Source organism: Suillus plorans (assembly GCF_016647745.1).
Source record: "Suillus plorans strain S12 chromosome Unknown HD556scaffold_23, whole genome shotgun sequence".
NCBI classification, from domain to species: Eukaryota; Fungi; Basidiomycota; class Agaricomycetes; order Boletales; family Suillaceae; genus Suillus; species Suillus plorans.
In genome coordinates, this window is record NW_024537407.1 from 557,229 (window position 1) to 583,514 (window position 26,286).

The 26,286-nt window shown below is 48.6% G+C and overlaps 11 protein-coding genes across 11 annotated transcripts; 7 read left to right on the forward strand and 4 right to left on the reverse strand.

The window, feature by feature from the left end:
• Positions 1-1,520: 1,520 nt before the first annotated feature.
• On the reverse strand, positions 1,521-2,505 carry HD556DRAFT_1442528 (uncharacterized protein; the record flags this gene model as incomplete). The annotated part of the gene is made up of 2 exons (XM_041306465.1): positions 1,521-1,619; positions 1,669-2,505. 2 exons carry the CDS (start codon positions 2,503-2,505, stop codon positions 1,521-1,523), a joined length of 936 nt encoding a protein of 311 aa, XP_041161147.1.
• A 2,699-nt stretch (positions 2,506-5,204) lies between these two features.
• HD556DRAFT_1431832 (uncharacterized protein) lies at positions 5,205-5,987 on the forward strand (the record flags this gene model as incomplete). The annotated part of the gene is made up of 2 exons (XM_041305051.1): positions 5,205-5,372; positions 5,430-5,987. 2 exons carry the CDS (start codon positions 5,205-5,207, stop codon positions 5,985-5,987), a joined length of 726 nt encoding a protein of 241 aa, XP_041161148.1.
• Positions 5,988-6,935: 948 nt separating this feature from the next.
• HD556DRAFT_1519269 (cytochrome P450) lies at positions 6,936-9,055 on the forward strand (the record flags this gene model as incomplete). Its single annotated transcript, XM_041309124.1, has 11 exons — positions 6,936-7,137; positions 7,190-7,514; positions 7,561-7,709; positions 7,758-7,873; positions 7,921-8,043; positions 8,109-8,298; positions 8,355-8,436; positions 8,486-8,611; positions 8,661-8,671; positions 8,732-8,861; positions 8,918-9,055. The coding sequence occupies 11 exons, from the start codon at positions 6,936-6,938 to the stop codon at positions 8,997-8,999; spliced, it is 1,536 nt and encodes a 511-aa protein (XP_041161149.1). The 3' UTR covers positions 9,000-9,055.
• A 299-nt stretch (positions 9,056-9,354) lies between these two features.
• On the reverse strand, positions 9,355-10,293 carry HD556DRAFT_1431834 (NUDIX hydrolase domain-like protein; the record flags this gene model as incomplete). The annotated part of the gene is made up of 4 exons (XM_041305052.1): positions 9,355-9,705; positions 9,757-9,894; positions 9,941-9,965; positions 10,016-10,293. 4 exons carry the CDS (start codon positions 10,291-10,293, stop codon positions 9,355-9,357), a joined length of 792 nt encoding a protein of 263 aa, XP_041161150.1.
• Positions 10,294-10,490: 197 nt separating this feature from the next.
• Positions 10,491-11,786, forward strand: HD556DRAFT_400108 (uncharacterized protein). Its single transcript, XM_041310499.1, has 2 exons — positions 10,491-11,606; positions 11,657-11,786. The coding sequence occupies exons 1-2, from the start codon at positions 10,594-10,596 to the stop codon at positions 11,697-11,699; spliced, it is 1,056 nt and encodes a 351-aa protein (XP_041161151.1). The 5' UTR covers positions 10,491-10,593; the 3' UTR covers positions 11,700-11,786.
• Positions 11,742-12,767, forward strand: HD556DRAFT_400242 (uncharacterized protein). Its single transcript, XM_041310500.1, has 3 exons — positions 11,742-12,141; positions 12,203-12,678; positions 12,741-12,767. The coding sequence occupies exons 1-2, from the start codon at positions 11,873-11,875 to the stop codon at positions 12,495-12,497; spliced, it is 564 nt and encodes a 187-aa protein (XP_041161152.1). The 5' UTR covers positions 11,742-11,872; the 3' UTR covers positions 12,498-12,678; positions 12,741-12,767.
• A 208-nt stretch (positions 12,768-12,975) lies between these two features.
• On the reverse strand, positions 12,976-15,278 carry HD556DRAFT_1236101 (uncharacterized protein; the record flags this gene model as incomplete). Its single annotated transcript, XM_041297799.1, has 5 exons — positions 12,976-13,676; positions 13,728-14,009; positions 14,074-14,484; positions 14,538-14,900; positions 14,951-15,278. 5 exons carry the CDS (start codon positions 15,276-15,278, stop codon positions 12,976-12,978), a joined length of 2,085 nt encoding a protein of 694 aa, XP_041161153.1.
• A 1,067-nt stretch (positions 15,279-16,345) lies between these two features.
• On the forward strand, positions 16,346-17,076 carry HD556DRAFT_1307773 (DOPA-like domain-containing protein; the record flags this gene model as incomplete). The annotated part of the gene is made up of 5 exons (XM_041300055.1): positions 16,346-16,514; positions 16,568-16,647; positions 16,707-16,740; positions 16,802-16,898; positions 16,959-17,076. 5 exons carry the CDS (start codon positions 16,346-16,348, stop codon positions 17,074-17,076), a joined length of 498 nt encoding a protein of 165 aa, XP_041161154.1.
• A 725-nt stretch (positions 17,077-17,801) lies between these two features.
• HD556DRAFT_400470 (thymidylate synthase/dCMP hydroxymethylase domain-containing protein) lies at positions 17,802-19,062 on the forward strand. The gene is made up of 2 exons (XM_041310501.1): positions 17,802-18,415; positions 18,467-19,062. The coding sequence occupies exons 1-2, from the start codon at positions 17,908-17,910 to the stop codon at positions 18,871-18,873; spliced, it is 915 nt and encodes a 304-aa protein (XP_041161155.1). The 5' UTR covers positions 17,802-17,907; the 3' UTR covers positions 18,874-19,062.
• Positions 19,063-23,031: 3,969 nt separating this feature from the next.
• Positions 23,032-24,593, forward strand: HD556DRAFT_1235916 (pyridoxal phosphate-dependent enzyme beta subunit; the record flags this gene model as incomplete). The annotated part of the gene is made up of 9 exons (XM_041297783.1): positions 23,032-23,143; positions 23,204-23,341; positions 23,401-23,432; positions 23,485-23,526; positions 23,581-23,668; positions 23,728-23,789; positions 23,840-24,046; positions 24,097-24,410; positions 24,461-24,593. 9 exons carry the CDS (start codon positions 23,032-23,034, stop codon positions 24,591-24,593), a joined length of 1,128 nt encoding a protein of 375 aa, XP_041161156.1.
• An 85-nt stretch (positions 24,594-24,678) lies between these two features.
• On the reverse strand, positions 24,679-26,094 carry HD556DRAFT_400803 (coatomer epsilon subunit-domain-containing protein). Its single transcript, XM_041310502.1, has 4 exons — positions 25,545-26,094; positions 25,337-25,491; positions 25,026-25,287; positions 24,679-24,974 (listed from the first exon to the last, which is right to left on the reverse strand). The coding sequence occupies exons 1-4, from the start codon at positions 25,943-25,945 to the stop codon at positions 24,854-24,856; spliced, it is 939 nt and encodes a 312-aa protein (XP_041161157.1). The 5' UTR covers positions 25,946-26,094; the 3' UTR covers positions 24,679-24,853.
• Between the last annotated feature and the right edge of the window lie 192 nt (positions 26,095-26,286).

A 26,286-nucleotide genomic window follows, 5' to 3' on the forward strand; every position in this document is an offset into this window, starting at 1 on the left:
CGACACCGGGGAGCGCTAGTGAGAGTTGAACGGTTAACTTGCGCATGAGAAAGACATGGACACTGACTAGTAAGCTGCCGGAAGTCACCGCCAGATACTAGTACTATGCCTGTGACTTGTGTGGGAGATTAAACAGACTTGGGATGTATGGTATACCGTTATTATACACTGCAGTGCATGTATGCGGTATACTACGCTGGGATCGAGCAGGAAATCACGATTTACCTTGCGAAGCAGGTCTTTGCATTGCTCTGGAATGCAAAGACGGGGCACAAGGATAACGTGATAGCGCTATGTATTGTGGGAGAGGGATAGGATTGGAATATCGATGCATGGTGCATCGGCGGCGGCTTTATATACCGCAAGTACTCATGCAATGACATGCATGCATGATGCATGTGGTGAATCACCTTGCGACTCAAAGCTGTATTTGTCGGGAACAAACAATGCCTTTTCCGAGTCCCGACTTCTGCCGTGACTGTTCAAATCTGAATGTGGCACACGTCGTCGAATTTCTATTGTCTAATTGAGCCTTTTATGCGCACGGCCCATCTGTTCAAGTACTGATTCATACAACCTTATCATAGGAGGCCTTGGACAGGCTGAGTCACTGAAGGAGATTCTCCAAGCAGTCTAAAGTTTGTGCGAGTTTGTCTTTGGAACGATAATCTCACTGGCAAAGCAAATTGTTCACAATGATTACCCAATCGCATGCAGCATCTTGGTTTGGATGTCGGACTTAGGCCAGGGATTCGGGAAGCAGGAAGTGAGAGGATCCCCTACTCCTGAGATGATTATCCTCTTGAATCAGCATCGCAGGTGTCTACAAAACGAGTGCACCGGGTAGCTTCTACTTCTACTTTTACATTGACACTTCTCTTGTCGAAGTTCCGTGGTAGATTTCTCAAGGAGATGAGCCTCAGAATTTCCGCACTCAAGTCTGCGTGTTCAGTGTTTTCCATGTCACCGGCTAAGTTCGAAGTGAAGGTGCTTCCGAGGTGAGTGTGCAGTTCATTGGAGTGTGAGCTTACATGGAACCCATTTAGATGAACGTTTGATTCTTCACCTCATATCTCCTTTAACCCGGTTATTTCACTCACTGAATTGCAGGAGATCGCAGGTCGTCAAAATTTAGCAAAGACAGCAACATGGCAACTCACCTATACGGTATCTGCTGAATTCTTAGGTTCAGTGGGAAGTCATTTCTCCAAGTTAAGGTGGTTATAACCTCAGGCAATCAGTCCAAGAATATGCCAAGGTATTTTCAACTGCAATTCCATCCACGGTGTCCAGCTTCGAGTGGGTAAATTATGTCCGTCGTGGTTTTAACAACGACTTACATCTCACGGTCTGCCGGTGAGTGATTTAATTAGCGATTCATGTGATGGTCTCACAATATTTGGCGAAAGAGGAGCACCAAAAATACAATAATATCGCTACAGGACAAGGAAGATGCAGATACAGTGAACCTCCGGCTAACAACTTGGGTAATGCTACAGTGATAGACAAATATTAGGTTATCAGAATGATAGTCCATCGGAAAAGGTATGAATATTGAAGAGGAGCCCTGCAGATAACTTGCTAGTGATATTCATCGCTGCCGTCAGCGGGCTTAGCATCTACTCATGCCTTAGAATCGAACTCGACACAACGGTATGAAAAACTTACCAGTATCTCCCGTGCAGTACGCTCACCATCGCCGATCAGCAGGGTGCATCCAATCTCGTCGATGAAATGCTGTTTTTTCTTGATATCAAGACTGAGTGGAGGCGGTGCTTTGCGTCTCAATCGCTGAAGCCCCACTGCCTTCTCGAGAATGCTGGCCTTAACTTCAGGCTCTACGAGCCCCTCGTGCAGAATAGCCGGCGGTGTGCAGGCTGTTTGAGTATCATAGTCTTCTTGAGTCGGCGTCAAGATCATAGAACTGTCTGTGCTTCCCGACTCTATCGGCGAAGCGCCATAGATGGCCCCAGGGACAATATTTTCATCAGCATACTCTGCTGCCTCACCCGAGCCCCTCTCCTCGACCTCTCTTCGGTAGGCTGCCAAGTCGGGCGGCCAGGTAAATACCAACTGTGCTTGCAGTTCCTCGAACTCCGCGTCATCGTATTCGGTTATGGCGATATTTTTCCAAGGTTTGTGTGAATGTCGGGACCGTACTGATTTCGCAGCAGCATCATATATCTCATGCACAGCGGGCACTTTGGCGCTAACACGAGGAGGCGCGGGTGCAGGTGGCGTGGCCTTTTGACACTCTATAGGTGCGTCCGGGTTAAACTTGATAACACGAGAGCAAGGACGTGACATCCAAGAACAGTTGAAGAATGCATGAAAGTGATATTCGCGTAACTGGGTAGACTGTTTGTGCATCGAGTTGATCGAGATGTCACAGCATTTTGTCCGCGGTCGAGAGACGGGTTTTACTGGGGCAAAAGGCGCGAAGGAGGGATCCGGCCCAGCAATGAGATTCAGGAAGAAACCAGACGAGAAATTGATGCTATTCATTATTCACTTGAAGGGTTGACGTGCGATATGACTCGATTAGGTGGCTTGTGGATTCAAGGAAAGCTGATTGTGGCTTTCGCAGAGTTAGAAAATAGAGGAAACGATTCGTGATGCCGAGGGTGTGCAGATACAACTGGGAGGTATTAAAATAAGGGAACGACAGAATTCTGCGGCGAAGGAACACGAGATGGTAATACAGCTGAGCTTGGTGGTCGTGGCAGATAGTCAAGAACCTTTGATCATACTTGGATTTATAGCCGAACGGAGTGGCACCAATCAACACCGAAGGTGGTCTTTGAGTCTTTGTTACTCGGTAACTTGAAGAGGACCCGCCAAAGGTCTTTGTGAGACGGACTCTGTCACGCCTTGTGACACGTCATTTAAGTACCTTCTGCTGCTATGAGGGACAAGGATACGGTATGCTTAAGCCATATGTTTCATGGTTGACGCACCAGACCATAGGTGCTGACACACGATGTTTAGTATTATAATGAAAGACTGCAAATTCACAACAACGAAGGACGATTTATGCATCGCGGTGTGGAATGGAGAGCCGAGCAACAAGACTTCACGCACAATAACACATCCTCATGATCTTCACGTACTTGGACTGGGTTAAGTCTGCTCTGACAAATATCGATCGTGATAACCGAATACAAGAATAATCCGTGGGCCCTTATTTTCAGGACAATAAGGTTTCCACGACGTCATTTTTAGAGAGCCCATTGAACAGGAAGGGGTAGTGTCGAAGAGGTCGAACTGATACATCGCTCTTATCTAGACCAAGTTCGATATGAGTTGTTCCCGAATAACGGGCCCATTGGCGCGATATCTCGTGAGTTTCTAGGCAGACTACGTTTCACATAGTGCGGTGCCGATGTGCCTGGATACATTTTCAATAGAAAGGGTGCGCAACTGAACGTCGAAAGACTCGCCAACAGTTGCCTTCCAGAATTTACAGCTCCAGTTACCAGGAATCAGTCTGGCATCATTGTGAGCAGTACTGATATCTCGCACATTACCTGAGCCGAATATCTTCTGCGGGATCACCACAATAGCGTTGTGCAAAGAGGTAAGTTGACCAAGACTTGCAGATACCTCATCAAGGTTGGACAATATGCCCTGCTGCTTGAATCTCGTATGAAGTCTGCTGGCAAGGTTTTCGAGACAAGTTAAATGATGATAAAGGCCTGGGGGACAGCTCTGCAAAGCCGCCCGGTTCTCCTCCACTCGATTTGTCGCCCCGAAGTCAAGTTATACCAGGACTACTGAGACCGCAATGAACTGAGCAAAGGCCACTATATCGCTCTGTCAATCGAAGTAGTTTTCTCAATGCTCATGTTTAATTGCACACGTACATGAAAATTCGAGAGCTCAAATCCCCGACTCTACGAAGTAGGGAGGATTCTGTAGGCGCGAAACGTCTAGGCAAATGTGCGCCTGAACTTTTTGAGTCAAGGTTCAAACGTTCACGTCCTTCTCATTATGATCTTGACGCCCAGTCTCTCCGAGTCGTTCCAACGCCTCCATCACAGCGTCCGACTTCGAAAACTACTGTAGTGACGTTAAAAACAAACGAAAGGCCACTAACCTGGCCGGACGTTCCGGCTCCTGGAAGAAAAAAGATGTCTTACTCGGATGAGGACGAGAGCCAAATCGGGGAGAAATGAGAATCAGCTAGTCCGGTTTGGAATGACCCGCAGTGCAGGGACTGCTTATGTAATGTGGTTGGGTTGTCGTATGATTTGAGTTTCTGTGTCGAATGTACTGTAGTTTTAAAGAAGGAAAAATTTCGGATTAGATGCTCTTGACTGGGGCTGGATACCGTGTTATTTTCCAAGTCTTTTACACAAATTGAAATAGAGAACATGTAGAATGAGTTTGATGCAATGAGCCCGTTGAAATTCATGTAATGCGTAGCGGAATTTTCGGCAGTCTCCGTCCGGCTGCGTGCGGGTCTGTCTGTGCACAACTTGTCATTTTCTAACGTCGCACCATACAATGAGCTCAGTTTTACGACTCGTTACTGTCTCGAACACATCAATTTAGCAATCTCGCAGCCTGGCCTTGCCTGAAGATTACAAACCCAGATGCTCTTACTATTCCTTGGTGATGTGCCCCCAGCTGGGTTGCAGCTTCACAACCAACATGAGTTCATGGTACTCTGTTATCATTCGGACCTCTCTCGATTCCTTCGAATGATTTCAAACCTCGAGTAAACAAAGTTCGGGCGTTATTCACAACGGCTCCGAGCCGGAAAGACTGTAACCATATGGAAAGTCACCCACTAGCAGGGCTACTTAATTCATTCAGTCCGAGCACCCAAACTAGGTTGTCCTAAACCGGACTACGACGTACTTAAAGCTTACACCACGCACGGGCCAATATTCGGTGCAGTAAATTATCTACAAGCAGTTTAAATCCCGTCATTCCTGACCGTCATCAGCAGACCCAACCCTTATATATATAAACTTTGTTTGGCGACGCTTTAACGGTGCTCGGATCTCAAGTGAACTCGAACCAACTAAATTGAGCATAATGTTGCACTATGGATGTCAAAATTCACCATTTCTCAATCACATATCAGCTGACTGGTGGTCAAAACGGTCGTGGTACAAAACCCACTAAATGTAGCAGGAATGTGGGAGTTTTATCGCGCAGGTATTTAAAGTAGCTTCTCGCAGGTTCAGCGATACAGCATGAGTCTATTGAAGATCCCCTTCCTCGTGGCTTCGGCCATTGGTATGCATATCTCGTTCACTTCTCCCTCTCTACCCCCGTCACCTCAAGAGAAGATGGTGCCATCGGCGTCCGAATCATTCATTCAAAGCATGGGTCTAGATTGTTGGCTTCCAGACTTGCTCAAGGTATGTTTCTCCTGTATATCGATTTTTGTCTGTACAGATCGGCGGACAATATAACAGATTATCGCATGGGCAGCATCATCTATTGAAGTGGCTAACATACTGGCCATGCATATGGGTCCCTCGCAAATTCCAGATGGTGTCTATGGCGCTAGCGCTCTGCAGTTTTTGCGCGCACTTCACACCACGCCAATCACTCCCGCTTTCCTTGTTGGCAGTCTTTCTGTCACGGTTGGCGGCATATCCAGGCGTTATTGTATGTTGACCTTGGGAAAGTTCTGGAGCTTCCCGCTTAGCGTCAGAAAAGAGCATAGAATCGTGACAAGCGGGCCCTACTCTATCGTCCGCCACCCAAGCTACACTAGCTACCTTGCACAATACGTCGGGATTGTCATTACGCACGGGAGCGAATGGTCGTGGATGAGGCAGTCTGGAATTCTACAACTGCCTTACATGAAAGTATCAGTAGCGATTGTCTTCCTCGTTTTTACGGCATGCATTCCGATCGGCATCAACCGATCTTCAGTGGAGGACAAGATGCTGCAGCGTGCTCTGGGAGAGGATTGGGAGAATTGGGCTAAGAAAGTGAAATATAAATTGATTCCTGGGATTTATTGATGGTATACGTCCTGAGCGCCTTGATCGTAATTACTTTGTTTGGTGGATTGGTGTTTTACGATGTCGATTGTACGCTATATATCATGTAGTGGGCCGCCATCAGTAAAACGGTGAGCCACCGATATTGTATGCTCTACACATATGTCGGAGTTGAAAATATCTAGCTATACAAGTCCTTGTCACTGTAGATGCGGCTAGCCTCAGTCACGTCACAGTTTTATTGAAGGGAGAATTGTATCCAGAGTACTATATGCCAGGCTGGTCACGAGCCTAGGTCTACCTAACGCTGATCTGCGTACCTGGCGCCTCCTGCCCGTATTACGCTCCTCTTCCGTTCAAGGCTTTGCGCAAATATGGCTCGCGGCGCCATTGTGGTCACCCTCAACTACTTCCCAAACAGCTTGCGCACAACTTCTCGTCCTGAGTGCAGTATTTCACACGCGGTCTTCGTTTCTTGTTGTTGTCGCTCATTTGAGAGGCTAAGGCACGCAGTGAGGCATCCAGGTCCACATCTATTCCTCTGTAAGCACACTGGGAGTTCCTATAATCTACACAAATACTGTCCGCGAGACTGAAACACAAGCTTTCAGTGTCACAGTACTACCTAGTCTTGACTAGTTGACTACTTACGTCAACTTCTAATATAATTCCATCCTCCCATCGGTTTGGACCCTCCGAGTCGTGTCTTGTTATTAACGCTATTAGTCGCAGCCTACGATTAGTACATCGTATCTTTCCTCACTAAATTCCGCCTGCGATAACATAAAGATTCCAGGGCCGCCACAACATCTTTGACCGGCCATCAATCACGCTGCCAAACAACTAAATTTGTCCACCTTCTTGAACTTTGTATCGTTCCCTCATTTTCTAGGGTGGAGAGCGTGAATTGTATTCGTCGGACTGCTCTTCATCGCTCACTGCACGATCTTTTGCTCTTCCTCAGCTAGCATGCTGATATTCACCAATGTTACTTGGCTGGACCTACTATGTCTTGCTGGTGCCGGAGTGTATCTGGTCAAGCAGGCATTCGGAAAGAAGAACCTTGCACCATATCCCCCTGGACCTCCGGGGTGGCCTCTCATTGGGAACGTCGCAGACATGCCCCACAACAAGGCCTGGCTCACCTTTGCCAAGTGGCGCAAAAAATATGGTGAGTGCCTCATGTTTCCCAACACAATATATTTCAATTCCATGCCGTGCAGGTGACATCTCGCATGTCGAAGTTCTGGGTCGGCACATCATTGTACTGAATTCTGTCGAGGCAGCGATGGCATTGCTAGACAAGAAAAGCTCTGTCTACTCTGACCGTCCGGTTCTTACAATGGGTGGCGAACTTGTTGGCTGGAAGTACGCTTTGGGTTTTCTCTCTTATGGTGATCGTTTTCGCTATTACCGCAAGAACATCCACCGCATCATTGGCAGTCGTGCTGCTATGGCTGTCTACGAACCGATTGAGGAGATTGAGACCCGCCGGTTCCTGAAGCGTGTGTTTGCAAAACCTGAGCAACTGCAAGCACATATTCGACAGTATGTGGTGTTTATCATTGCATGAATGGGGCCTTGATTTTTATAGCACTGCTGGCGCTATCATTTTGCAAATCTCTCATGGATATGAGGTTAAGGAGAATAATGATCCCTTCGTCGACCTTGCAGACCGCGCTATGAATCAATTATCGCGGTCCACCGATACTGGTGCCTTCATGGTTGACATCATGCCATGGTGTAAGACTACAGTATTCTAATATTTACAATGAGCTGACTTATTTCTAGTGGCCAAGGTTCCCGAGTGGTTTCCCGGTGCTGGATTCAAATGCTTGGCCCGTGAATGGAACCAGACCCTCGAAGAGTTGGTTGCTGCACCACACAAATTCGTCAAGGATCAGATAGTAAGCAACATCTACAGTTCGGCGATCACGGGTTGAACACATCACAGGCTGCCGGAGTTGCCCGTGTGTCTTTCACCTCGAATCTGTTGAAAGGCCGAACTTTGTCTGCGGAAGAGGATCACATGGTGAAATGGTCTGCTCTATCCCTATACGCCGGTGGTGCCGACACGGTTAGCTCCTCCCTTCATATTACAGATAGATTATTATATTTTGAGACTAACATCTGTCTCCACAGACAGTTTCTACAATCTATTCAATTTTCCTGGCGATGACACTGTTCCCTGATGTGCAGAAGAAGGCTCAGGCTGAAATAGATGCTGTTGTTGGCACTGATCGTCTTCCCTCTTTGGCAGACCGCGACTCCCTCCCCTATATCGAGGCCCTTGTGAAAGAATCCCTGCGCTGGAATGTTGTCATCCCTACAGGTATGTGTTTATTGTATTCTTTTTATTTCCGAGCGGTATCAATCGCCTAAAGACAGGGATCCCCCACTGTGTCTCTGAGGACGATATCTATGACGGGTACTACATTCCGAAAGGATCCTTGATCATGCCTAACATCTGGTTGGTGCTCGCATTTCTCTGGATTCAACATGATAGAATTGCATGCTAGGTTCATGCTCAATGACCCGCGGACATATGCTAACCCTTCGGAATTCAACCCTGAACGCTTCCTAGACAATGACGGAAAGGATCCCGAACGTGAACCTCGCACGATCTGCTTCGGCTTTGGTAGACGGTACGCATAGAGTTAATTTGGAGTGGAATGCTAATTTTCTGCTCCGCAGGATCTGTCCCGGTATGCAGAAGTTCCCTCAATAAAACAGTATTGTGATATTTGCTTGCTTTTGATGTACAGGCCTCCACCTCGCTGATGCTTCCATCTGGTTATCTACTGTGATGTCGCTCGCCGTGTTTGATATTTCCAAGATTGTCGAGAACGGTGTCGAGCACACCCCCGAGGTCGACTCCTCATCAGGCGCGATCAGGTATGTCGTGTATCCTATCATATTCGCGGTACCAGTTTGAATAGATGTACTCCCAGTCATCCGAAACCATTCAAGTGCTCTATTAAGCCTCGCTCTGCAAAAGCTATTGCGCTCATTCAGCAGGATGTTGACTATTAAGGGCACGAAGATGATCCTTGTTATCTCAATCTGTCATGCATTCTGATATCGTACATATCTTGTTTTATCTTGTTGTATCGACGCCGCTATTCATGATGACCTAGTCCATGACATATAATACACACATCTGGCACCTTGCCACCTCCCGGGGACCCAACAAGGAGCAGGCTCATGTACTAAAGGACTCCTGTCGATGGTCAACACCTTTACGCGTGGCAACTCAACCGCTGTGACCCCTCTCAACCGTGGAGCTCCAAGCCATGTGAACATATTTGCCTCGTGGCCTGTCCCTCAACGTTAGGAGTTCTACCGGCGCTGATACGAAGAATGACATTACTACATGTTAATCTTTTATTTAGGTGTATACCTTTAAAATTCGCATGAGCAATGACATGTACCAACCTGTCAAACCCCAAACTTCTAAACGTCCCTCCTTCCCACCACTCACTCCCGAGTGTCCCGATGGATCGTTTACCCCCTCGAACCCCTCCACAAGGTCAGAGACATCAATGGCCCAATATGGGCTGGCAGCGCGGAACATGTCAGGCCTGATACGGGCAGGGGATGTAAATGCGGAAAGGGGAAGATGGAAGACGGTCGCCACCTCGGCCTGAGATATGGTGAGTGAGGAAAGCGAGATGGAGGGTAAGGGATCATCTAGCGATCCGGTATCTGTGTGATGACTGCCACGTGGGTATACGAAGCCCTGCGCACCGAATTCAAGTCAAAACAAAACTGGTGAGTAGAATAAACGTACGACGTAGGGCCATACTCTGAGACCCATGAGACTTTGCTCAGGCGGGCCAAATTGGCCGAGAATATCGATCTGCCGATGATCTAGACCTACTTCTTCTTGTGTTTCTCTGAGCGCAGCAGCAAGAAACGATGCATCTGCCTACAGGTATGATGAGGAAGTACACAGAGGTTCTGAATAAACTCACTGGGTCGACCCTTCCACCAGGGAAACTAGTGATCATGAGCACCGAGATACTTGACATTTTGGGGGTTGAATATACCTGACTTCGCCAGCATGGGACCTCAGTTTACCGCCTCGCAGTTCGAGTAGCACGCCGGGTACACCATCGACGTTACACAACGGAACAAGGACCGCTGCGTTGACTTCTCCTGGGGTCACTGGAGTCTTGGACGTTGTTGCATGCGCAATAATGGCGTTTTGGAGTGTGCGTAAAGAGGCGCGGGTGAAGGGGGAGGTTAGGGATATGATGGACGTGGAAAGTTGGATGTGGAGAGTTGAAGCATGTGCTGCGGCTGTTATGAGTGTTCTTGACAACATGTCTCCATGATACTAAAGAAACAGACAGGCACGAATACTAATAATATTCCTTTGTAGCAGCTGGTCGCTCTATGGGAAAATATTATGGGGTCAAGCTTTCAATGTGGCAGCGGTAACAAAACCCACTATTGCTGTAGCAGGAATAATGTGGGAGTCTTATCGCGCAGGAATGGAGAAGAGGTAAGTTAGTAGTCTCGCCTGATATAGAAGGAAGACCGGCAGTAGTGGCAGCCAAATCTTAATATCCTCCTTCTTCATTTTGCTTTCGTTTTTCCTTCCTCTTGACTTTAAATTGCTGCTATGACGACAGCAATTCCTCTTGTTTCAACCTCTGAAGGGACAGTGACTTCAGTCGCTCACAGTTTGTCGCGTGGTAGTCCCAGACAAAAAGGCCCTGTTACTGAGATCGCACCTGGTGTTGGCTCCGGACTCGCTGAAGATCCCTCGGTCTTCGACATTCTTAATGTCTTTAGGCGGCGTCTGTTCGTTGCCAAGTCTGACATTGTCGGACACACTATGGTTGCGACTAAGTCGGAAGACGGACGTGTCGCTTGGTTGACTTTTCGACCAGGTTTCCATTCCATGATGGTTAAGACTGCGTTCGCAGTGTTTTTTGGGGATTCTTACCATCCCCACTTGGTCGATAAGACCAAGAAAGTTTTATTTGTGTACCTGCTCGAAGTAGTGAACTCGGAGGGCGATAATGCCTTCTTCTCCCTTGAGAAAGGAGCCACGGCTTACAACCGTGCGAATCACGAAAAGAAAAGGCTTGCTCGTAAACGCGCTAGAGCAGCGAAGCGAGAAAGGACCCGAATCCTAGCGAAGGGTGGACATGTGGCGGTTGCGGTACAACACAATCCGAGTGTGGATCCACTAGCCTGCCCCAAGTGCAAGGTCGAGTTCAGGTCTCGCAAGCAGCTCAAGAAGCATACTTGCAAGAAGTCGGCGGGAGTACCACCTCCTTCCGCAACTCAGAACTCATCACAGGAACCCCCGGTAACTGCTCCGTCGGGGGATGTCAAAGATGAGAGGTTTCAGGCTGATTTGGCCGAAGCCCTAGCAGCTTCGCTTACCCAAGCGGACCAAGCAGTCCCTTCTGGCAATGACGTGTCGCAACTAGAAGCGCCACAGAGCCATACTGCGCCCCACTTTGCCAGGTGGGCTAGGGACTCAGGTGTCCCACGGGTTTGTGAAGACTGCCCAGAACCTGCCGTGTCGGTCGTTCTCCATGGTAACTACGAGACGGCCTGCTACCTGAAGTGCTTCTTGCACGACAGGGGTCGTGGTGAGCGCTGGGGGTCGGAGCTGAATTGGTAGATACCTCCTCTTCGTCCTGGGGCTGGAAACCAAAGATGAGATACAGGCCCCGGAGGTCTTATTTTATAAGATATTGCAACGCCTGTTAATATTACGTACGTCGGGTCGGGTTGCTTGGGGCGTAGTTTTCCTAGGACCACTTTAATCGGTGCTCCCGAGATGGAATTCTTGTAAGGCCCTAAAATACCTGGCTGATCTCACTGCCGCAAGCAAATCGTTCATATCCCTTGTTCAACATCTCCCGAAACGGCACATCAGCCTCATGCTGTGGCTCCGCACCCGTCATATTTCACTTAATCAGCACCTGCATCGCATTGGCAAAAGCGCATCCCCCAACTGTCCTCATTGTGAAGATACTCCCGAGACTGTACAACGCTTCCTCCTCCGATGCCCTCAATACGCGCGGGAAGGTCACACCCTCACATCCGTCCTGAGAAGACGGGCATCCTCTATCAAGTACCTGCTCACCGACGTTAAAGCCACAGCGCACCTTATTCGATTCGTAAATAGCACCGGGAGGTTGAAACCTACGTTCAGTGATGTCCCTCCCTCTTCAGCCTAAAATTAGATTATAACCGTGATCAGTGTACAGAACGTCAAACGCACATTCGTCAGCAGCGCCATCGCGCTTTTCTATTCTCACTCGCCAACGCAAGGAAAGGGCGCGGCTCCAAAGCCCATCTGGAGATAAGACGAAAAGAGACGTAAGGGACGGCCAGGGACAGAGAACTTTCGATGTAGAGATACATGGCGAAGAAGGTTCCACTAGCAGCCCGTCGTGCTGGACCCAACCCGCCACTCATTTTCTTTCCGCAATTCATTTAACTCCTTCGTGCAAAGATCGCTTCGGCGATCCGAGTACTTGTATAATCCCTAACACACGATAGATTCACATACACACACGAACAGTATCAGCACGGACCCGTGGAGTAGCAGACTTGTGCATCTAAAACGGCCGGCGGGAACGGCGGACTGATGGAGGTCACCCTTCATCAGGGCATTTGGAAAGTAGGAGACGCGGCGGGGACACAGGTGTCCCTTTTCCTAGATATTAATGTCCTACATATGGTACTGTACCCCAACTGGACAATAATTGAATTTTTTTTATAAAAAAAATCCTTCTTATACAGTGCGATGCGGCGACCAGTGAATATAGCAGGTGGTTCTAGTGCAGCTGTCAAATTCCCTTTCAACAGTCTCGGATCACCACCTATTGATGTTGCAACGTTGAACAAGGATAACTCCGGAAGGACAGAGCTTCCCTCGAGAACAAGGAGAATATCTAGGTGACGTGGGATCCATGTAATTATAACCCTCGCGATGCAGCACTATGAACCATCTCAAACAGTACTCGATTCAACAAAATCATACAACCTCCCCAGGTTCTGGCTCAGATGAATCACCTAACCGCTCCGCACCCGCACCACCTCCAGAACTAGTGCCCGAAGCTCCAGCGAAAGACTGTGCCGAAAACGGATACCCATAATCACCTTGCACAGAAGAATGCGCGCGAAGAGGCATGAACCGCTGATCAGGCCTATTAGGTGGAATAGGATTCAAGAACACCTGCGGCAGACGGTACGCAGTCCCAGAACCACTCTCATCCCCAAGTCCTGGCCGATATGGTGCAGAAGCGTACCCCTTTCGAGAAGGTTGTCCTGCACGGATGGTGCCAGACTCGGGAATGCTATGGATGAGGGTGCTGCCTTTCGCTTTCTTGTTACCGTGTTTGGTTGCAGCGCTCTCAAGCTTTGCTTTCTTTTGTCGTTTTGTAGGCTTTTCATGTTCACCCTGCGAGTGCGCATCCTCGACCATCTTTCGTTTCCCGTTGGATTTCTGAGACGATCCAGGGTCAAAGGTCTGCAGAGAATATGGGGTGGTATAGCCAGGAGGAGGAGGCTCGCCTCGAAACCGGAGGAACTCCATCACACCTTGTTCGATTGCGATGCAAATGACAGCTACCTTGGCATCTGCCTTGTTGCGGTAGTTATTCGATACTGTCCAGATTCGTGTTTGGTCAGGCATAGGATCGGCAGAGAGCTGGAGCGTCATCGTGCATCCAAAGGCTAATACGCAATGAGCATGCGAGGTGACATGATAAGAAAACAAGAACGGACCATCTTTCTCCTTCTCATAAGTAAAATTAGGATGCCGACCCCTGAGTTTATTATACTCGGATAAGAGGGCAGGGTATACTTGATCGTTCACCCATGTTTTCATCAAAGGCGTGACTCTCTCCTCGACAGCCTTTCCTATCGCGCGCATGTAATCTCCAGCGCCCTGAGACAGCGCCTGGAGGCATACGGCTGCTTTTGCATCTGCGCGTTTTGGGAACCTGGGATCGACGAGGTATGCTCTATATTCTGTGGGTCTGTCTAAGCGGAGGAAACAACCGTGCACTAGATAGAATAAATCAGTATCGATCGTGAGCGCGAGTGTTTTATGATAATAGAGACTACGTACGTCCTGGAGTTCCGTCTGATGTGAAAATGAATGTGGTGGTCAACTTTCCGCCTCTTGCATTTTGTACGAGGGTGTTCATATATCCAGGCGCACCGAGCTCGTTGACGTCTTTGCTTTCGAAAGATTCAGGAAATGGACGGGGGAGGGATTCGTAGAATGCCTGGAGAGTCGATGGAGGTTGTTTGTTGGCTGAGACACCATTTATGTCGGAGGAACTGGGGGCTGAGTATAGTTGGGGGGATGCAGGGCGTAGTTGGCCGTTTCCGTGCTTGATAAAGTCGAGAACGCCTTCGCGAAGTGCGGCTTCAGCACACGCGCCCTTTGCTTCGTTATACGTGTTGTAGATGGTATCGGATGCGTAGACCTTGATTACGTGTGGTGAAAGTTCGATTCTGAGGGCACAACCTTGAGCTGCGGTGACCTTAGTTCAACAGGGTCCGGACATCCTACATTTTGATACTTACTGTGACCGACTTTGGGCTCTAGCAATGCTACCCAATGTGGTGCAATGGAACCACCCCGCCATTCTGCGCAACAGGTCTCGATTTGCTCAATCGCATTATTGCCGTCTAGATGCTCAGCAGTAGATCCGAACTCTGCTTGTGTACGCTCCTGGTTTTGTGAGCTATTGATGGAGGCGAGGACAAGTCCGCGTTTAAGTTTGAGTTCCTCAGGATCTCCGTGAGTGATGAAATCCAGTGCACCCATTTCGATCGCGAGAGTGGCCGCAGCAGATTTTGCATCGGATTTGCGAGAATAGACGGGATCGGTTGCATAAGAACGAGTGCTTCCGTTTGGACGAGATATTGTCAATATGCATTTCTTGCCTGTGGAGTTATTATGAGGATGATGATTTGATGTAAGAGTGGATACGCACTGCGCTGGCCGGCTTCCTCGATGAATTCAAACTTAAGTGGCTCGATGGATCCGAACGTGCGTTGAGATGTTTGATGTAAACGGCTGATAGCGTTTGCTGAGACGGTGTCAACTGACGTCTTGGTTATGGCCGGTGTTGAGGGTTGTGGGTGTTGAATGGGAACATTCTGGAGAACGGTAGATAGGGTTTCCTGTTGTAGTGGTGCTGCTGGGATAGATGAAGAACCATATAGGTACTCTGACAAGGGTATGCAACCTATGCTAGCCAAATTTCTGGATACTTGGTCGAAGATGCTAACAGCGGCTGTTTTGTGAGCCAGTGATAACATGAGCCTTGTCGTCGAGAGTATTATTCCAGTCGAAGTTTACAACAGAACTCGACCTATGTGCAGCTTCGTCGAATATCTTCCCGGTCGAAAACTAGGCCAAGGGTGTCGTGGATATGTATGATGTATGATGGATGATGGATGATCGTCAACAAGCACCACAGCAGGAAAACATATGGAATTGCGGTTTCGTCCTTTAGAACATTCCTCAGGACAGATTAATATGCCTAGTTGTATGTCATAGAGAAATATCTGCTGCCGTGCGAACAGGTAGTTTCCGCTGTGCCAGCCTGCCGTTGAGATTTGATAGTACAATTTAGACTTCATGGTCGTGGGTGATAACGTTGACACACCTTTTCCCGGGTACCGACCTTGATTAATCGATTCCGCCCTCGTTACAACCTTCAAGCTTTCGCATGGCTCATCTCTGCTCTGTATTTTTCGGCGCTGCGGACGCTTGAGCAGGTAGCTTGTTCAGCGACGTTTCCACAGATCTGCCGCACAGCACATATGTGTCCGACTATGTGAGTGGGGATACAACAAACTGGGCGACTATCTGCAATACGGCTTCAATGTATACAAGTGCCATATGTTTGAAGTCTTATGAACGGATTCTCTCATGTTGTCAACTTCAACTGCTTCTTCACCGACACACGGCAATGGAACGGCATCATATGATCATCATGTTCTTTTACCAAGTTCCTTCATGCATCAATATTCAATACTCGTATGGAGAACTTCAATCATGATTCTTGATCAATTGGAGCATGCTATTACAACAATACCTGACAGTCGCTGCTCGAGGTAGAAGGAGTAGCGGGCTGTTAGCTCAGCGCTCAGGCCTAGGCCTCCGAGTCAGGCCTCAAACTGCCATCCCCCACTTCTTTGCTGAGTGATCATACCAGTTGGTGACAAATGCTTACTCATCCTCCACACCACGCACACCGTCTGTATCGGACTCCACCCGCTTGTTCCAATCTTATAAGGCCTCCCGCGTTGACTCTAGTCTTGTTGTCATCGTCGTTCCTCCTAACAATAACAACATCGATAACCCCTATACTACAGTAAACATGAGTCAGTGGCCATCTCTTCTAGCAGGGTATGAAGGTGCAGAACCCCTTCCAACCACCATCAATCCTGACGGGAAATCCCTGTACAACCCACCTGGTCCTCGCTCGGCCGCCTATGACGAATTCCCGAAACAATTTAGTCCGTCTAAGAATGGTTTCGACTTCCACAGTGAGCGAGCCTCTCACATGTTAATGGTACCCCGATTTTACCACGGATGCTAGTTTATTACATGCCCGCTGTGGCTGCTCATGCGCAATATGCGAAAGAACTACACGAGCGTGTAAGAAGGGAGTTTCCAGAGGTACACAAGTTCTTTCTCTTGCTCATTCAGTAGCTGTTTATTCATTCTTCATGTCATAGTTGCGGATATATAGGCTCTGGGATAAACCAATCGGTGCGTATATGATTATCCCATCGATGTCACACAGCGAGGTACTCACCCTTGTTCTTTTAAGGTCCCCACCCTACCGCTATGTTCGAGGTAAATACATTCAGTCCCCACCAGACGGGAGCATTATTTTCGTGGCTTGTCGTTAATCGGGGGCCTTGCGAGTGCGTGTCACATTCATAACGCTTCGCGTTAGCTCGTTAACCCAGCTACGCATTTCAAAGCGTTCTCATCCACCCGAACACTGGTGATGCACTCAGAGATCACACAGAGCTGGCGACGTGGATTGGAAGGACATGGCCATTGTATGAGGAAGGTCTTCTCTCTACTCGTCCAAGTTGACGAAAATTAGAGCATCCTCTACGAAGATCCTCCGTCCTCTGTATCATCAGTCTTCCAGCAGAAAGGCACTGCTTGTTCATGTACACTAGATATATATCATGGCTTACTGCGACGTTTGGTGATATATCCGTACCGCTGCAGCTCAGTTTCTTGGCCGGGTCTGCAGTTGTTCCCTATTCTGCGGCCTGCAAATTCAATCCACCTTCAAATCTGTGAAATAAATATCAGAGTTCGAAGCTATTACGACCTCTTACAAGCTGCTGGTTTTCCCGGGTCATGTATTTCAAGACACCAAGTACCGAGTAGGCTTATCATGATCATGTGAGGAGGTCTACACTCTCATAGATGGGCCCCATATGCACATTAATGTACCACTTGAACTTTAATTTATGATTTGAAAATCACCGCAGCAGTACTTCTGGTGGAATCTACTAGTGCTTCTTGCTGCAGCTGAGTCGAAATCGGCAAAGACGAGTGATGTAATTCATAAATTCTCTAAATACCTTGCTAAACTAATAATCATCGCACAGACATACATGATGCTTGAAATGACGAGTGTCCTGGTGGTCGAATTCTCCTGCCTGTGCTTTCATTGGTCTCTCTTTCCTGATGGTGGAAGAATACCAGAGTGGGCCAAAGTCGGAAAACATCTGCAATATAATGGCGGCGCCCGTGGGCTATGAAATTTTGAAACAGGTAAGTAAGAACATAACGAACATGTGATCAAACGTACGTGGACGTATTTCAAATTACTAAGCACTCTTGGAAGGCAATCAGACGCGTCTTGCCAACTACACGCGTGTTGCCTATCGCTCACTGGCATACTCGACAATGGGCAGCACAGAGCCCATGACGCCACATGAGGAGCATCAATATCTCTCCCTCGTCCGCCGTGTCATAGACATAGGCGAAGTTCGGCCAGATCGCACTGGTACAGGCACCCTATCTATCTTTGCACCCCCCTCTTTCCGTTTCTCTCTCGCAGATGACACGCTCCCGCTCCTCACAACAAAACGCACATTCCTACGCGCCATAGTAGAAGAACTTCTCTGGTTTATCCGAGGCAGCACGGACGCCCGAGTGCTCTCGCAGAAGGGCATCAAAATATGGGACGGAAACGGAAGCAAAGAATTTCTCGAGAAGCGCGGTTTGGGACACAGACGGGAGGGTGATCTTGGCCCCGTGTATGGGTTTCAATGGAGACATTTTGGCGCAAACTATGTTGATTGTGATACAGACTACACCGATCAGGGCGTCGATCAGCTGAAGGAGTGCATTCGGAAGATCAGAGATGATCCGACTGATCGACGAATAATCCTGAGTGCATGGAATCCAGCAGGTGAGTTTACTTTAGTTTGGCTGTCCTACGTGCGCTGATCTCATACCTCAGCTATGCCGCTCATGGCGCTTCCACCATGTCATATGATGTGCCAATTCTACGTGCATCTCCCCGTTACACCCGATGCTCCTAAACGCCTATCATGTCTCATGTACCAACGCTCAGCCGACCTTGGGCTCGGCATCCCTTTCAACATCGCGTCTTACGCGCTCCTAACGCACATGGTTGCGCACGTTACGGGGACCAAACCCCACGAGCTCATCATCCAACTTGGAGATGCGCATGTTTACCGCGACCATGTTGATGCCCTCGAAATACAACTCAAACGCGAACCCAAATCATTTCCAAAAGTCAAATTCAGAAGGGAGATAACTGACATCGACGGATTCGATTCGGAAGACATTGTGGTTGAAGGGTACGATCCTCACCCAACGATAGCGATGAAGATGAGTGTGTAGATGTAAAAGCGTAGAATGCGTTACCCTACTGCTACTGAATTATAATACCAAGTTATTTATCGAAAAAAGATCTTTGCAGGAATGGTTAATGAATTAATGGCGGCCTGGAGCCGAAGGCAATCCTCTGCGCTACTCCGCATTTGTCGTGCGCGTTTAAGTCAGACAAGTATGTCAAAGTGAAATGACAAGCGCCCTGTCAGGTACCTCGAAACGGAGAGCATTCACTTGATATTGTTTGTAATAAAACGAACGTCAACAGATGTCAGACACGCATGCGAGAAACAGCAGGAAAACTGATGTACACAGAGAAAGAATGATATAGACCCTTACAAGCAATTAGATCGATAAAGCACGCAATCAGGAATGATGCGGTACAAATGAGATATAGGAAACATCGAAACATACTTGGTAAAGTAATATCACGAGGCAGCAAGCTGAGCAGTAGTGGGGACAACAGGACGAGCGCAGCGGATGGACCAGAATGCGAGGCAAAAATTGCTCCAGCAACCGTAGTTTTCTTCTGGAGTAGGTTGTTATTTTGTCGTCTGCACCTGAGGCTGAGTCTGAGGCCGTGACATCGAAAGTGGCTGCGCTGTAGGCTGAGTTATCGTTGAGGATGACTGACCAGTTTGAGTCCTAGTCTTCACAGGCGGACGCCCTACGTAGATCCTCTGGAGATTCGGTAATGTATGTAGCAGAACGAGGGACACCTGATACAGTGCTTACACTTTTTTTCCTCCAGCTGCGACTGCCACGGGCTGCGGGCCAGTGTATTGTGCAAAGAGATTGTGCTTGGGACGTGGTTGCAGCGCGGTGGACTCATTTGCTGGTAAGTGGCGTCGAGAAGGGACAGTAATAGTATTCCAGAAGCGCTGAGTGGGGGATAGGTTGTGATTCCGGGAATGACGATAGGGTCCTGAAGATGGTGCTGAAGGATGATAGTGCTGGTCAGTCTGTTCATCATCAATACTAGTGTTCCAGTATGCACATTGCACGACAAAACACAAGGTTTACCAATCACCGTATGAAGTATCCGACTCGTCGTCGGTGAACACATCGCTCCTTGATTGAGGATTTGTAATATCGACCTGTGTTAGTTCCGTGAGTAATGGAAGGACGGTGGTCCGATGAGAGAGTACTGACATCGAGGCAAGATGGTGTTGGTGACTGGGGGTGAGTTTCCTACTGTATAGCTTGTTGACTTGCAGTATGGGCGTGCAAACACGTACTGTAAGCTCAGGGACCATGTCTTTTACCACCCACAGGGTGAGTTTCTTGTCAAGTCCGCTACTTGCTAGGTATATCCCATCTCGAGAGAATGATATGCAGCGAAGAGTCTGGCGGTCAATGAATGGCTGACGGAGTAATGGTTCATAGGACTCTGTGTCCCATAGTTGTGCAGCACCTGGCTGGCCCACGCAGGCCAGTACATTGTGTTTGGGTGGAAGCGCGATAGAATTCACCAAATCGTTGTGCTCGAAGCGAGTTACTATCGAGAAAACACGCACAAATTTGTCTGAAGCGGCGTAAACTTTTTTTGCTTTCCGACGACCACAACAATGACGTGACACTGGCTCCCAGCTCTTCGATGGGGCCGATAACGAGCTCGCATGTTTTTGTATCCCAAATGCAGATCGTCTCATTCAACCCGCCTGATGCGATTTTGTCGCCTGAAGGTGAATAAACAAGAACATTCACCCAACGCTGCCCCGTCTTGATCGGGCCCATCTCGCTTTGTCCGCTGTCTAGTTTTCGGATTAGGATTGTCCCATCTCTGGACCCACTTGCAATATGGTCTCCGTTGGGTGACCACGACAGTACTCTAGTGACCTTACTTCCCGGCTATGACCCGGCCGTACAAACGTCTTCGATCATCTTTCCACTGTCGGTGTTCCACCGCTGAACGCTTCCGTCCATCCTTCCACACGCAACTGTCTTTCCATCCGGTGAAAGTGCTAATGCATGTATGCAACCTCCCTTGCCTGTCCATGGTTGTCCGACAAGAAGTCCCGTGTCGCAGTCCCACTTGCGCATCGTGCCGTCCCACGAGCCACTCACGATGTGGATATTGTCATGCAAGAAGACAAAAGCCCAAACATAGTCCTCGTGGCCTACAAATTTTTGCTTCGGAGCTGACTTTTCGGTTTGAGTTGGGTCCTAATTATATGTCTACAAGGGTCAAGTTCTTCACAGGAACTGGATTTCGGCGCGGCATGCTAATTATAAGTGGAAGTGCATTCAACGCCCTCACGCAATTCCGACATTTCGATTATCACGTTCATCGCAAATTGCGTAGATCTTGCCACATGAGGTGTTATAGATGCAGCACAGCGTGGCATCACTCTTGTTCTCGAAGGTCCTCCCCCCACCGCCATATACATTCATCCCCCACTAGACGGAAGCATTGATTTCTTGGCTTGCGAGTACGTATTCTTTATAGCGTCTCACGTTAGCTCCGATCCGTCGGTTTCAAACTGTCGTCATCCACCCGAACACTGGCGATTCACTCAAAGTTCACGCAGAATTAGCGACGTGATTTGGAGGTGGCCGTCGAGGAATATGTCATGCAACCCTACTTCAAGATATACTTGGATTCGGAATGTCCTCCGAGAATGCTCCGAATCCGACTCGGAGTATCTCAGTCTTACGAAGATTCCCCTATACTGTGACTTGCTGTTTGTTTTAGCTCATGCATTCACGAGTAGTCACACCAGCTTCTAGATTCATATATACGGTGTGCTAGTGATGCCATGACCAGATTCCAGACTTCGACAGCCCGTATTACAGGTTGCCAAATCCTGACCACTCCGTCATGTAACCCAAAGACCAGAGTACTACCGTTATTACTGGATGAGGAGTTGGACGGGGTCCTCCACGAGAAATTAGACCTCACGGACACCGTTATGAATAGGGAACATCTTGGCTAGCAGGAGGACGAAATTATCAAGTCGATGAACCTGCCAAAGGGGCTGACTCATGCTTGGCGGCTGAAATCTTATCCGAACTATTTGAAAATTGACTGTCACGGTTATCTGAGCTGCATATCAGAGCCATATCCCATGCTGTTGGCCAGAGTATGTTGACAGTGGTGGGACGTCGTTGTGGGCATTGCCAGATTGTGGTGCAGGCTCTTGGTGATGACCGGACCACAGAGAATGGGAGCGAGCACCTTGCTACCATAAATCATGGCTCGAGCGATCGCGAGAATGCCCGCATTTCACCCTGGGTACGCCAAAGGTGCAACGACCAAACTACGACGCCTTGTTGAACAGAGTCTCAGGTCTCTTGATATCATGTTCGAGAACGACATCAGCCCAGAATCAGGTTGTTTGCTAGCAGACTTCCCTGCAGTATTTCAGGAGCTCACCACTGTATGCTTTTGGTGACTACCTCGATGTTTCAGCCATTGCACCATCCCTTTCAACTGCCATCCAACGTGCGTAGTCCGAAGATCAGAGCCGATATTCGGTTTTGACACTTTCATTCCTACGTGGGACCGCCTGAGATATGGATACGTCGAGATTGCTGTACGTTCACGGGATGGGCATATGTACTCCACCCCCTCCAACGTGTGCTCACCCTACCATTATGTTTGAGATAGCCACATTCAGCTCTCACTCCGAGTCACCTCGAGTCACTCGCACCAGACCGGAGCATTCTTTTCCTGGCTTCTTCTCGTCCTCCATCGGGGGCCTTAAGACTACGTGTCACATTCATCAAATATAATAATAGCATATAATATAATATATTTCAATCAAATTATTCAACTCACTGTTACATGTTTCAATTTTCAAACCGTCCTCGTCCGATGACCCGACTATTGGGGATTTATACGGAAAGCATATATATATATACGGAGTTGGCAACGTGGATGGGGAGGTGGATGGTCTTGGGATGACGATCATCTGATGGAACAGGGTGAAGATTCTAGGTTCACACAATATTGCAAAGTGCGGAATTGTTAGGATCATCCTGTGTATGGTATACATAGTCGGGTACGCAAGGTACTACTACTCCGAGTCTGGAACGTTCAAAAATTGGTAATAGATCCGAGCCGATTCGGGTCCGATCAGTTGGAATGGCTTGATATGAGCGTTGTCTGGCTGATGAGCCATCTTTATTTTTCACCACCACCACCACCACCACCCACCACTTATCATGGAATTCACTCCAAGACGTATACTAGACAACGCTCTCGACGCCGTGGGCAACACGCCCCTCATCCGGCTCGACAAGATCGCTGCAGAACATGGCCTCAAGTGTAATCTCCGTACGTGCGCTTTGCGCGGAGCCCTGTATCGATGTCAAAGCTAACGCCCATTTCCACTAGTGGGCAAATTGGAATTTGTTTCTGCGGGCGGTTCTGTCAAGGACAGAATTGCAAAAGCGATGGTGCTGGCCGCAGAAAAGGAAGGTAAACTTATTCCCGGGAAGAGCGTTGTTATCGAGCCCACGTCTGGGAATACCGGTAAGTGATAACTCACACTTGCCGAGTCCTCACGAACTCGGATGGATCGGCGTATGTAGGAATTGGACTCGCAATGGCGTGCGCGATCAAGGTGAACACGTCATCCTCAGGTGCCTGGATGGTTGCTGAATACTACAGATAAGGGATACTCGGTCGTGATTACCATGCCTAAGAAAATGTCGCTTGTGAGAATTGTGTCTGACCGCATGGTGTTCGTTGATGTTCAAAGGGGCTTTTAGGAGAAAGAGGCCCTCCTACGGGCACTTGGCGCACAGGTTATCCGCACGCCTGATGAAGAGCCTTGGGATTCACCCAGGAGCCATATAGGTAGAGCACCCTACTGGCGTATTTAACTCCCTCGTGGCTGAATTCCTTAACGATCGTAGGTGTGGCATGCAAGCTTCAGCGAGAGATCGAACATGGTATCATATTGGACCAGTATCGGAATGTAGGTTGTTCTGAATGAGCTGGGATACTTGCTGATTGGTGTGCACGCAGATAAACAACCCGCTTGCTCATGAATATACTACCGGACCAGAGATCATCGCCTCGGTTGTCTCGACCCCATCCACGCGTACAAGGCCCTCCTCGATGAAAGTCGACGCATTCGTCGCTGGTGCTGGTACAGGCGGCACCGTCACAGGCGTCTCGCGCGCACTCAAGAAGACGCATAACGCAGACTGCATCGTAGTCGGTATTGACCCAGTGAGCCAAGCATATGACTGTCCCTCTTAGCTGCTGCTCACCTTTTTCAGATCGGTAGCATCCTTGCGTTGCCGAACAGTCTGAACATCGATGGAGAAGGAAAACCATACGTTGTGGAGGGTATAGGCTATGATTTTATCCCTGATGTTCTTTCTCGGGATGTGCCGGATGTGAATCATTGGGTGAAGACGTCTGATGAGGATGCGTTCAAGGCTGTGCAGGCTCTTATGAGGAAAGAGGGCTTGCTTGTTGGTGGGAGCAGTGGAAGTGCCCTCAGCGGTGCTCTGGCTTGGTTCGAGACGGAACAGGGGCGGAAAGTCGCTGGGACGGAGGGATTGAATGTTGTTGTGCTCCTTCCGGATGGGTGAGTTATGGTTTGATTTTCTGGTGTGCCCTGCTGACTTCGTATTGCAGCATTCGGAATTATATGAGCAAGGAGTGGTTTTTGAAGAATGCATTCCAGACAGAACATTCAGACCTCGCTACGCGGATTTCGGGCATTCTGGCCCAAGAGGAGACAGTGCCTGTTCAGAAAGCTAATCTCTAGTGCGGACTTGGACTTGTTCTTTGGCTGGTCGGTTTTCTAAGGCATTACTTTAATCATCCACGATAAGCGCATGATCAACTACATAAATTTCTACCATTCATTTTCACATACGACAAGACACGTTTTTAAGCAAGTTTGGCGATGCTCTCTAGTTCGATGTCACGCCTAATTAATTTGAGATTCAAGTCTCGTTGCACCTTCCTATGGTCATTACACGGGTGAGGGTGATCTACACAGGCAAGGCGAAATCCCAATTGATTCTAAGCGACAGCGACTGCTCTAGGAGGAACTTGAATCTTGGAAGCGCATTGATCGAACAAAAGATCTTTGGCAGCGATATCTGCGACCAAGGGATGGGAAGGGTGTTGCTTTAAGAAGCGGCTGACGTGGACCCAGTTAAGACCGCCTTAATGGGAGAGTACGAAGACTTACGTCCATAGCTGATCAGCCTCGCCCTTTTTGGCGTCGCTTAAGCCTGCAGCTACGATCATGGCAGCGAGCATATCGCTGGAAGCTTGGTCGCATTTAGCGCGGGAGAGGATTGATTCTGCTTCTTCCAGATCGCTCTGGGCAGAAGAGAGTTCGCCCCGGAGGATACGGACTACTGCTCTTCCGACTAGAAGAGCGGGGGAGGATATGGATGGGTTTGCTACTTGTTCGTTGTAGAATGAGAGTGCGGGTGCGTATGGTTCGCCTGTTGGATGTGAGTGATTGTATGATAGGATATGGGAGGAATGACGGACCGCTTGTGCCTTGTGAGCCTGTTACGAGAGAGATGGCTGCTTCTGCGAGTTGGAGGACGAGTGCGTCTGGGTTTGCTTTCAATGCTGGTGCCAGTACCTTTTGTGCGAGTGCTGGACGAGCTAGTGAGAGGTATACTTGAGTCAACAGCGCAGCTCTATTGAACGATCATGAGTCGAATGGTTTGATAAAGAGGAGAATCTTCCTAACTCTTCGTCACCAGGAATGCCTTCGGTACGGAGTGTTTCGAGTGCTTCTTCTATTTCGCCTGCACGCACGAATGCGGTTGCAGCTAATACTTGAACGGTTTGTTTCTCCCAATCGCTAGAGTCTTGATCTGCTTCTATCTCTACGCACAAGTCACGGAGTGTTTCTAAGCCTTGTTCGCCCTTTGCGAGTGCTGCTGCTGCTTTGAGTGCTACATTTTCTGTGTCGGTAGGTAGGAGGGCGAGTGCGGATGCATTGTCGCCAATGGCCAGGTGTGCACGGACCTTGTAGAGGAGAAAAGGGATGTAGTCTGATGAAGATGGATCTGGAAGTTGGAGTGATAAGAGGGCGGGGTATGCGCCGAGGGTGAATTGCTGTTTGATGAAGTAGAGGTCGACGTCCATGGTGAAAGTTAACTCACGTGGTCACGAGTCGCGTAGTACCTTTTTCGGCAAGGTACTTAGTACCTCCGTCTGCGATGCACGCGCTTAAGTGTTTATTATCATCGCCCGAGTACGAGTGCTAGTACATCCGTATGGTTTGTTCTCATGGAATAAGTAAAAATACGTTCTATGTGAGATGCTTGGAATGGATGTCGCCCACTCGGGGTCCCAGACTATTCAGGGTAAATGAAACTGTCGCCAGTTGAACGGACTTCGTGTATACCGATTCTAGCCCGTTTTGCTCTAAAATGAGTTACTACTAGTATCTTTCAATCGCCGGTACGGCTTCGCTTGTATCAAAT